The 12,743-nt window shown below is 36.6% G+C and overlaps 1 protein-coding gene across 1 annotated transcript; it reads left to right on the top strand.

The window, feature by feature from the left end:
• The first annotated feature begins 5,417 nt into the window (after positions 1-5,417).
• Positions 5,418-8,178, top strand: LOC132626226 (leucine-rich repeat protein 1-like). Its single transcript, XM_060341028.1, has 7 exons — positions 5,418-5,487; positions 5,667-5,799; positions 6,629-6,700; positions 6,804-6,947; positions 7,876-7,878; positions 7,944-8,021; positions 8,130-8,178. The coding sequence occupies exons 1-7, from the start codon at positions 5,418-5,420 to the stop codon at positions 8,176-8,178; spliced, it is 549 nt and encodes a 182-aa protein (XP_060197011.1).
• The last annotated feature ends 4,565 nt before the right edge of the window (positions 8,179-12,743 follow it).

Here is a 12,743-nt window from a genome sequence, read left to right as displayed (position 1 = left end):
CAAAGCGGGGAGGAATACTAGTGTAGTCTATATTCATTAGGTTCCTCTGTGTATACATCATATGTCGGAAATGTTTCCTATCACCATCATACATATCTATGTCATCACTTTATTGCGTTCCTTTGAATATTTCATTTTCACTTCAGCATCTCTCATACGGTACTTCCTTCTATCGACATGATGTTACTAGATTCTGGATTGAATACTTTTGCCTTTAAGGCTTCTTTGTACCGTGGTTTTCTAATTATTTTGTGATGCTGAGACTTCGTATCCATACAACTAGCTCGCGGTGGCTCCTTCACCCAAATTTCACCTTTGTCTAATCTACTTCGAATACCATCATGCTCAATCCTTCTTTGCTTCTTTATTTCCGAGTTCCTCATTAGGCTCTTATCTTGAGTTTACACGTAATTTCCCCCTTGGTGTGCTCCTTTTCAATCTCTGCTTGGTCATGCACATAACTGACTGGTCATGCTTATTGTCAACTGTCCTTTCATTTAGTCAACCTATTAGTGTAATGCCCCTTTGAGGTGGTTTCTAGTTATTTTCACCATATTCTCATCTCTTGACAAGGCCTACTTTTGATCCCATACTCACTTGTCTTTACCTTCCCCCTTAGGGTGTTGGTCCATTATTCTATATTTAACATCTCATTAGTCCTTCCTTTTCTTGCAAGTGCATACTTTTAACAAATCCATAACTAGTCTTAGTTGCGACTATTCGCCGTCCGAATTTATCTGGTTGGTTGCACATATTTGTGATGAGTCACATATTTTCGTAGGCGTACAATTAGGCCTAATCCTTTTCTCAAATGACTTTGCTCACAGGACAATAACTCTAAACATATTTTCAGAATACCATTAGTTTTTTTTTTTTTTTTTCTTTTCTTTTCCCTCAGAACACCATCTTTTGATAAGCTGCAGCTTAAAGTTTAACGTTAATCCCTCTACACTCTTTTATGATAAGTTCATACTGCCATAGGAGTATTGTACTCTGCTATCCCAACGTACTAATAACGGGGTAACACTTGGTCCTTTTCAAATTCTTTATATGGATATCGTGTAAACTCTCTCCTTACACATAAGGTACCTTACTTAACAAGTGGTCCCATAATTCTCGTCATAACTTAACAAGCCACACCGTTCGTACAACGTGATTCAAAACTTCAACCTCTTCGTAACTCCTTGTTACCCCATTTCGTAAAGCATTAATAAACTTATGTTCACGGGTCATACTTAAACATATACTTATCCCCCATTTACTCATACTAACATCTCATTAGTAAAACATTTTGAAAGTCTTGATCAACTCAGGGTTCGTCTCAATCCAACCAGCAATATAAGGAGTAATATATAACAACGCAGAACCCGAATCAAGCAATGAATACACATCATAAAAAAATACTAACGATATACCTGTGAAAACATCGGGCGAAAACTCCAAGTCCTGTTGGCCGGTCAATGCGTAAATACGATTCTGAGGACTACTGAAGATGGACGCTCTCCCTCTACCTCCATCATGACCTACTGATGTCTGAGTGTATCATCCCAGAGGGCGCACCGATGACGACGATCCTGCTGCCGATTCGGTAGGCTGCACCATCCTTTGACGGTTTAGAAATGGACACTTACACATAATGTGGCCTGGCTGACCACAAGCATTGCAAACATCCAAACCAAAATGGTACGGTCCGAAATGTGACTTACCACATTGATTACACTGCAATAAGGGCGGTCTTATCTGACCGGGTTCACCTCTATACTGGAAACCCAAAGTTCTAGAGTTATGACCCGGTCCAGAATAATTAGGATGATCGAACCTCTTGCCTGCAAATCGAGGAGGCTCACTAACAAGCGAATGGGCTGAGTACCTAGGATTTTGCTGCCTGTGACTTCCTCTGAACTCATTGGCGGCGCCTGCAGATCTGGCCTTCTTACTGCAACCTCTATCAGAATAACACTCACCTCTTTGCGACTGCTGCTGTTCTTCCAAATTCTGGGCATGGGACTGAATACGAGAGATATTCATTCCTTCCTGGAGTGAGGCCGTCAAGCATTCCCTAATCAGATGTGGCCCCAATCCATTCACAAAATCGATGTATACGGTCCCCCATATCAGTTACCATAGCTGGGGCATACCTTGCCATGGAATTAAAGCGAAGACTGTACTCTCGGGCACTCATATTCCCTTGTCTAAGATTCAAAAACTCGTCAACTCTGGCCTGCCGAACCTCTGGCGGCAAGTAATGTCAGAGAAAGGCATCCACAAACTCTTGCCATACCCGCGGAGGAGCATTGACTACTCTAGAAGACATCCAAACTGCATACCAATGTACCGCAACGTCCCATAATCTATAAAAAGCCAATTCTACTAACTCAGTATCAGAAGCATGCATTAATCGTAATGTTCTAGACATCTCATCTATAAAGCTCTGCGGGTCCTCATCCGGTTTCGACCCAAAGAACTCTGGAGGGTCTAAACTGATAAAATCACGGGCTCTAGCACTGACAGCTCTTTCACCATGTCCTGTACTTTGCCGCTGGGCCTGAGCGGCAGCTAATTCAGTCAGCAAAATAATGGCCTGTTTTATCTCTGGGCCCGAGGCATCGGATATGGGAACTGGGGGTATTATGAAACTGACCCTCTTCTACTTCTACTGGTGGCCCCTGCTCAGTTCTTCTTTCGGCCACCGTCTTGCCCTTCTGGGCCACTGTAGCTTTCCTTTTCACAGGCATACTGGAATCATAACACACAATTAGGAAAAGGGGGTTCTGATAACATAACTCTATCGCATGATCTAAGATGAGAAAGAAGGTCAATTATTCCTAAATGCCCTGCAGCCTCCTGTTTATAAGTGTGGCGCGCTTCACACCCATAAACAGGACTCTACTGGACACGGCTTGTAGACAATCCCTAGGACGAACAGCTCTGATACCACTTTTGTCACGACCCCAACTGGAGGGCCATGACGGGCACCCGGAGCTAACACACCGAGCACCTCTAAACATATAACTTATACTCATTTATGGGTGGACCATAAAGATAGCTCATGGATATCATAATCTGTAAAGACATATATCGCGATATAACCGCATATTTCTGGATAATCCTCGGCAATTATGCCCATCATTACCCGACATCAAGGCTACTAAAATGTTATACAACGATATGAACCGATAGGGTCATGAAACATCTAACTTCACATACATGTCTACGAGCCTCTACATAGAATACAAGTAATCATAAGGACCAATACCCATAGACTGCAGCTCCGAGATAAGTGGAGTGCTTCTGAGAATCCGCTGATAGATCACCTACGGGTCGGATCCGTCTACCTGTCTACCTACGGGCATGAACGCAGCGTCCACAAGAAAGGACGTCAGTACGAGCAATGTACCGAGTATGTAAGGCATGAACAGTAACATAGTAAGAGATATCAAACATGGAAAATAATATAATGAACGTATGAGGATAAAGTAATATAAACAAGATTAACATGTGCCTCTGAATGCCCTTTTAAAGCGAATGTCGTGCATGCTTAGCTTTTTAAGAACTTTTCCATACATATCCATATATATATAATATCTCGTCCGGTCGTTAAGGCGAGGTAATATATATATATAGCATCTTACATGGTGTTATCTTACCCGGCTATGTAGACTCGGTGTTATCTTACCCGGCCTTTTCGGGACTCGATGTTATCTTACCCGGCCCTTTCGGGACTCGGTGTTATCTTACCCAGCCCTTTCGGGACTCAGTATTATCTTACCCGGCCCTTTCAGGACTCGGTGTTATGCCCAACTGATCAGGTGGTTGTGCGTCTATAACGCCTCACCCTTTTTTCCATATTCCCCATATACGTATACATATATCATATAAGCAGCATGCATGAGAGCCCAAAGAAAACTGTGCCTCTATCGGAGTGACGTACGGTCGGTGACCTCCGATTATATTATGGAACAGTCATCATAGGTTTATTTCACCTTGAAGGAACAATTATTATAAGGTGAGACTAACAACAATGAATAAAATTGAGAAAGTCACGAAAATAGCTCAATATTCTCATATCGTCATTGAAATCATAAACTTGGAACCTTTAAACATAAAATCGTTCTCATCATAGTCATCATAGGAAAATATTCTCATCTTTGACATCATCATTATCATTGTGAAAAAAGGTTCATCGTTGTTATCATAAGAGCTTACGCAGCCATAAATCTCTGATTTGGAAAATATGAACATTTTGGAAAACATTTATGAATTATTAGGAAAGGAATTATGCCTTGGAGTCATAAACATCTAGCTTTTGAAAACGAGGAAGATATGGAGGCATTTATGAAATCGCAACATAGGAATCATGCCTTTGAAAGAAAGGGACGAGCCTTAACATACCTGTTCAACCTCCTATTACTTACGCTTATCCGCCCGAGCTCGTAAATCTACATTCAAGAGGATTCGCATAATTGTTAGACTCATTGTTATAGACTCATTGTTATATACTTACGCTAGGCTTTCATATTAACCCATTCTATATCCTGCCGAAATTCGGGCAACATCTCCCCTCTTTATATGCCTAGCTCGATATTATAATTCAGCAACCAACAACAACAACAATACCAACATCAATAACATCATTTCCAACACCAAAGTATTCCATGAAACAGCGCACACACTGTTTTTCCAACTCCCATAACTCAACCACCATCTTTGAAAGTCCTCAGTCATTCCTACCTTCACCTTCAAATTGATATAATTCATTAATTATTTCTTCCATTTAGTTTTACTTGTCCACTATATATTTTTACTTCTCCACTTTAAAAAAGATTTTTTTAAAAATATATTTTACCCTTAACATTAATTACTTATTTCCCAAATTATTTTCCAAGATTTAAGATTATCACCAATTAATATGTGTATGTGTTTAAATAGATGCTTCATTCATTATTTCTTAAGGGAGTGCAAGGTCCATGGACAATTAAAATTGGACGGAGGGAATAATAGTTACACTTCTTACAAACACTAATATAATACTCGTAAATGCAACTATGCTAGCTCATATGGACTCTCTCCTTTATACTCCTTTTCTAATTAAAAAAAGAGAATGCTTTTACTCTTATGAAACAAAATATGTTGAATTGGTAAACAACAGTATAATATTGGAGTATTATTTACCAAGTTTAGTCAAACACCCAAAAGTTTATTAATGAAAGACATAGCTAATTCCATGCTTGAAACAATCTTTATCTTGCTAGAGTATTATCCCCTGTATGTGATGAAAATGTACATACTTCCAGTCTGTATAAAAATGCAAAAATAATGCAGCATAATTATGAAAATTTATTTTGAAAAACACTAGAAGTCGTGATCAACATTTTTTCAGTGACTCAAAAGCAACCACAATAAAGTTCTAGGGGAAGATGAGGTTCGTTGCTGTAACGTTCCTGGTTGGTGCTATTAGCAGTATATCTGTAGAAAGCAACTCTGAAGGTTAAGTATCTAATCAGAAAAATCTCGGTTAAGTATCTAATCAGAAAAATCTCTTTCACTTTTTTACCCTCGAATATATAAGGTTGAAATTAATTCTACGAACTTCTAATACTTTTATTTTTATTTTTGATTAAATTTTATATGATATTATATTAAAATGAACTTAAATGAATGAGCAGGTGACGCTCTTTATGCATGGAAAACTTACCTGACAGACCCCAACAATGTGCTTCAAAGCTGGGATCCAACGTTAAACAATCCTTGCACATGGTTTCATGTCACCTGCAACGGCCAAAATAGTATTATAAGAGTGTAAGTCACTATTTAACTTTTCCCAGTCTTTTTGGATATATAGGCGGAGTCAAGGTTTGAAGCTTATGAGTTTTAGATTTTAATTTTTTTAGTTATTGATTTCTAAATTAATAATTCGTACATATCTAAAGCATTTTTAGGACAACTATAGAGTTTAAACCAAAAATATTGGATTCGGCTGAACCCGTAGTGGATACTCTCCTACTGCCCAAGGGCGGAACTTGAAGCCGACATACGGAGTTGGCGAACCCAATAACTTTAGTTCAAATTCTGTATTTGTATTAAGAAATGCACTAAATGTGTACAAAAACTAAATTTAGAACCCAATAATTTACACATGATGTTGCTATACTAAAATTTAGAATTCATAAAGTTCAAGGCCCAGTTCTGCGGCTTCTGCCTCAGCTTCTGTCCCTATTTAGACAAAGCAGACAATAGCTGTGACAGAGTCAGGATTTTCACTAAGGGGATTCAAATATATATATATATATATATATAAACACTCTTTGCCAAAGAATTCAACACCTACTATATATATGTAAAACATAATTTAAACCTTATTATTAATTTTTAAACAAAAGAAACTCGTTTGAACCCCCTTCCGGTACCCTAGTTGCGCCCATGACAACAAGACCATTATATTCGTTACTTTTGGCTCAAACTATATATATATATATATATACAAATTTAGAAAAGTTATGAGAATGTACGATATCATGTAGACCTATTCTGAACTAAACTACTCTAAATTCTGTATTCGTCTCTATACACAGATTTATATGTTATTTTCTTATGAATGTTGAGATTGACAAATATACTAATATTGAAGGGACCTAGGTGCTGCTAACCTCTCTGGGACTCTGGTACCTCAATTGGGAATGCTAAGCAATCTTCAATACTTGTAAGTTCAGATATTACTCTTATTTTTTATTTTTTTGATATCAATTATCCAAGAATGCAATTTCAGATGTAATTAAATCTTTTCTTGTTTAATTCATGGGGAGGTATGTTTCAAATAATTCAATTAGCGGAGAAATCCCAAGTCAATTGGGGAACTTGACAAAGCTAGTGAGCTTGGGTCTGGAAAATAACCAGCTGAATAGTCAAATTCCATCTTCTCTTGGCAATTTAAAATCCCTACGATGGATGTAAGCTATTCTCCCAATCTTTACTATATACTTGTTCGGAGGCAGAGTCAGGTTTTAAAGTATGAATATTCCTACATTCTAATCTTTTTACATTTTTTGGTTTCAAAATAAGAGAAAATTACGCTTTATATCTAATGCAAAAGAATATTTATTTGGTTTAGCCTAGTTTTTTCTTAATTACCCGGTAGTTCAATTTTTTCTGAAAAACCTCTTATGCACTATTATACAATTTTAGATAAGGTGGACACATTGTTTACCGTATGTGTATAAGCACTGTTTCGGGAAAAACAAAATTAGTTACGCGAATGTTAATTGAAAATATGGCTATGTAGGTGTAATATATTATGTTCGTTGTATATTTTTGTAAAAATCTCAAATAACAATTTGTACATATTCAATAGATTTTTAAGATGAATACGGGATTTGAATCAAAGTTATTGGGTTTGGCCTAATTCATAGCTGATACTCTAGCTCTGTCCCTATACTCCCTTTGCCCCAATTAATGTGATACACTTTCACTGAATACGAAGTTTAAAAAAGAAGAAACAGTTTTGAAAGTTGTGGTATAAATCAGTCATAAATATTTGTGTGATAATAAATCATCCCATTAAAAGCAAAATTAAAGTTGAAAGTTAAATTGTTAAAGGCAAATTTTTTTAAAACTGACTCCAAAAGAAAAGACGTCACTTAAACCGGGACAGGGGGTATCGATTCCATATATTATATACTCTCTTCCAATCACTTTGTGTGTACTTGTTTGATTGAACATGAAGTTTAAACAAAAAAGAAAAACTCTTAAAACTTATATTCTTAAATAATCGTGATATTTGTGTGGCTGTAGTAAGTGAAACTAAAGTGAGAAGTTCAAAATTATTTTACTTCTCAGATATAGAAACTGTCATTCCTTTTCTAACAAAATTGAAACAAGGAAGTGAGCTTAACTAAGCAAATGACTGTGTAATGTGCTGTAATTTTTATGTTTTCCTTTTGCGGGAGATTGAACAGTAATAAATTATCAGGGGAAATTCCAATCTCGGTCTTGAAGCTCATCTACTGGAGAAATTTGCAGCTACTGTAAGTCTCACAATTTCCAAATATTCATTGATTTTTTTTCTACTACTTGCCAAATTGGGAAAAAGGAACTGTATGAAATATCATTTTCGATATCATCTATTCGAGCAGGAATGTGTCCGATAATCAATTGGCAGGGACTGTCCACCACATTAACTAAACAGGTTTGGAAAATAATTACTACTATTAATTATCTGATTATGTAAGTATTTTTTACATCGTTAGTAAATTAACGAGAGGATTTCATTTTCTCTAGGATTTGCTACTACAACAATAATTCAAGACATGATAGCCTAAAGAGGTCATTTTATTTAATTTTCGAATTGGATAGTCCTACAAAGCTACTGCACTTTGGTATATGTTCAAGTCAAGTATACATTTCTTTTCAATGAAGTCAAGATTTGTTAAAGTTTGATTTTGAATGATCATTGTGACTGGAACGTTTGAGAAAGATAATACTCTGTAATATATATAGTACTTTTGTTGAAATTTCAGAACACTTCTATAACATTTTATGCCTTTCATTTGACTCAACCTTTCTTCTGGACACGATCAGATTTTTTAACTTGCGGTCGAGGTATTACACTCACTGAAACTATTTATATTTGCCTCATTTAAGAATTAGCTAATCGATGTAGCTCATAGATTTTATATCTGTGCTCTCAAACGCATATGCAAGTATAGATAGATACAGGGGCGAATCCATGCGTAAAATATGGTCACGTGAACACATGATCCCCCGATTAAACTCGATATATTATGTATATAATCTTTAAAATATATCTAATTTTAATGGAAGAAATACATGATCAAACTAAATTGAGTGGAACACTGGTTAAGTGTTGGGTTTAATCCCTTGAGATTGTGGGATCAAACCCTACTAAACACACTTTTGCATTTTTTTTTTTAAATTCTAAAGTGAACTCATCCTCCTGAAATTCTGGATTCGCATCTGGATAGATAAGTAATAAAGTGATAAGATCGAGTATCATCCCACAACAACTTATGCTCAATTATTGACTAAATTAATTAATTGTACAAGCAATTTTCTCAAAAGGATTTTGATCGATAAAAACTTCTGCAAGAATTGTAAGCAAATATTTAAAGCAAGAGTTTGAACGAAACACATAAGCAACCTTAGCTTAAAAATCAATGCGAGACAATATTTCAGGACTGTGGATCAGCTAACTGCTCTGTTGAGTAATTCACTAAAATTGATTAATTGATCTATCTTTATTTATCGATATGGTTAATTTACTAATAAGAATCTTCTGATTTTCTATACGTCTATTCAAGTTAATCTAATACATATATTTTCGTGGAATTAGAATTAACACGAAAACATTAATGATTCATGTAAAAGTGATGAAGAAAGGCAATTAGATATATTCCTATCCAAACCACGAATCAATTTTCTAATGCTTAGGTTCAAGAACATGTCATATTCAATTCTATTGCAATCAATAATTCTCACTTCTTTGTTCAATTCAAGATTCGTGTATAGTATTCAATTGGTTATCAGGCAACTAAATAATTAAGTGCAAAATTGAATAAATAAACCTAATAACAATAACGTCAGTTTAAACTTCAAACATTAACATTCATGTAGCACCATCACCCTAGAACTAAGAAAACTAAATCATGTATAGTCATGACAGCAACTATACGGATATTAATAGCCATAAAATTACTAAGAATAGATGGAAAAAAAAAAAAAAAAAAAAAAAAAAAGGCAACGTCTCTATGCTCCCAAGATGCTCTACCCGTATCGTGTCTTCAAACTGATAGAATCCCCTAAAAAAGATAGGTTATAAACCGGGGTGGCTCAACGGATGCTAGTGAAGTATTTGTTCTAGGCCTCTAAATATCTGAGGCCCAAAATATTTTTAATTAATAGTGAATTTTATGATCTTATTTTTGCATAGGCAATGTTGTATGTTGGAGAATAATTAAAAGAGTAAAAAAATCTATATTAAAAAAAAAACTACCTACTTTTTATATTAGAGATTTTTTAGAATTTTGAATTAGACTACTCACATTTTCATATTAGAAAATAAAATTTTACACAGCATCCAACAGATTTTATTGCAAATACGTGGTTAACATCTTATTAACTTCAATTGATCCTTACTAATATAAATTATAGCATTAATATTAATATGTAAAGCTAAAAACTAAATTTGTTTTTCAAGAAATTGGACTAGCTTAAGACCTTGTGTGGGTATATGTGGTATTTAAACGGGAAGGTTGTCACTTAGGGTGTGATTGACCCATAAATGTGACTTACCCAGGGCTAGGAAGAGAGCTGATAGGGCTTGGAGTTTCTAGTCAAACTCAGCCTAGTCTTCCTTATTTTAGGATGCTGGGGTTCCCCTATGCAAAAATTACAACTTATGGGCCCCTTTAGATTTTAAAACAAGTAGGATTATGGGTAAAATCCATGTTGAAACAACTCTAAAGTTCATAAAACGGCACTAAAATGTTTTCATTTTTCTTGAGATGGCACCTCACTGCATTTGTTGGTCTTTTGAATTTCTTACACTGCTTGTCATATTCACTGTATCTTCTTCTTGTTTCTTTTGAAATCTTCCCCTATGTCATTTAAATGAAGTGTTAAAAATACTAAGTAGAATAAGGCGCCCTTTTTCTGAGTTTAGGTGTTGGTCTTCTGTGTTAAAATATACCAAGGATATACCAAAGATATACCGGGGACATACCTAAAGTATACCATGTATACACAGTCCCTATATACCTTTGGTATATAAGAACTTGTGTATATTTAGTATAAATATGGTATATTACTTGTATTAGGTTCAGAATCTTCTAGTTGTGTATCATAAAAAAATGATATTCACTTGGGCTTATTCTCTATTTTGTTTGCTATATTTGGGCTTCGCCTCTTTATGTTTGGGCCAACCTTCTTATTTGTCGCTGCCATGCCATACTTGGGCCTGCTTTTATTTTCTTCTTGTCTGATTACTTCACTAAGTGTGGAAATGCATTTAAACATGCCTGAACCTGTTCTTTATATTTCTCTTGATATTCTTATTTAGTATTTAAGGCCTAGGTAATTTCTAACCTCAAATTTGTTTTCCCCCCTTTGTGTTTGCATGTGAAATATCGCTGGCTATTTGAGCCGTTCCCTTCTATTCAAACCTATTGGGCCTGAGGCCCAACTCTTATTCATTGATCGAGTCCGGCGAAAATAAGGGAAGCTAATATATATTGAAGGCCCCACCATGGATGAAAATGGTCACTGGTGGGCTTAGGTAGGCCCACCAGTCCAATTCTCCCTTTCTCTCCTTTTATTTTATAAGCATGTATCATGTATGCATATATGTAAACAAATGTGTAAAATATTGAAACCCTATGGATGCTAGGACTTAGGAAATGCTTAATATGTTTAGGAAGTCGCCTCATATGATTTTCAAACTCACTTAATCCTTAACACAAGCAAGATTTGAACAACGAAAATAGATGGCGAGTGCCTGATCGAATTGATCAGGTCATGTAGGAACAAGGTTCAAGTATACCGCGCGTATCAGTTGCGCGAAAGCTGTTGCGCCTTGGCGCATCCCTTTTCTTGCTCATTAGCGCCCCCGAAGTGTTGGGGAGAAGCAATCAGACATCAATCCAATGAAGTGACAAAGCAGCTATTGGCGAAGGGAGTGAGGTCGATACTAGTCACTTGGAAGACGAGGAAGCGGCAAAGGCCCATCTATCCCGAACGGGATGATAAGGACTTGTCCTTACTTGAATGAAGAATTGAATGAAGCAGAAACCCGAGACAAAGGGTAGAGATTCAACACCCAATCCAAGTGAAATGACCACCGGAGGGGATTTGAAGTCTTCTTCTTCACTCGAATGGAGATGAAAGTCAAGAACGAGAATGGGAAGTATTGCCGCAACTCCGGACCGAAAGCACGACACGAATGGAAAGCGCTTACATCAGTGTATACAATTTCATTGTGAAACCTTTTCAAGTATAAACTTGTCACACCCCAAAACCGGGGGTGTGGCTGGCGCCCAGCACCCGAGGGCCTGAGCGTACCACTGTGGCATTTGAACTTTAGAAATGAGATATATGACGATAAGAGTCTCAGATAACCAACCACAAGAAGGAACAAAAGTATTCCACGAGTAGCGAAACTTCAACCAACAACTATATACAATATGGACGGCAGCCGACAAGGCCGTCAAAAGAAGAGTCGATACATTATGATACAAATCAACTAAATTAACAAACTGACATATGACTAGACAACAGTCTGCAAGCCTCTAAGAGTATATATATAAAAGACCACATGACGGGACAAGGCCCTCATCATACCCAAAAAGTAAAGCTCACATGCATATACCTAAACCTCCAAGACCGCTCCGAAAAGAAAGGAGCGCAACTCTGACCCAGCTGATCAACACCTATTGAGGAGGAGTTGGACCACCCTGTCTGTCCGTACCTGCGGGCATGAAACGCAGCGCCCCAGAAGGGACGTCAGTACGAAAAATGTACTGAATATGTAGCACATAAGTAGTAACTGAAACGAACAGTAAGGAATGACTCAAATGAAAGTAGGGATACCCCCTGGTTTGACACTGACCAATTATCGTGAATGCACAACTTTGCAAGATGACCGCGTATATAACGTTGTAGGCCCTTATAGCAATATCATCTGCATATATATAACGCTGTAGGCCTCTGTGGGAAATCTCATGTATATAGTATAT

The sequence above is a fragment of the Lycium barbarum genome, chromosome 2, assembly GCF_019175385.1.
Source record: "Lycium barbarum isolate Lr01 chromosome 2, ASM1917538v2, whole genome shotgun sequence".
NCBI classification, from domain to species: Eukaryota; Viridiplantae; Streptophyta; class Magnoliopsida; order Solanales; family Solanaceae; genus Lycium; species Lycium barbarum.
Note: the sequence above shows the minus strand (reverse complement) of the source record. Positions and strands in the feature narration are given on the sequence as shown.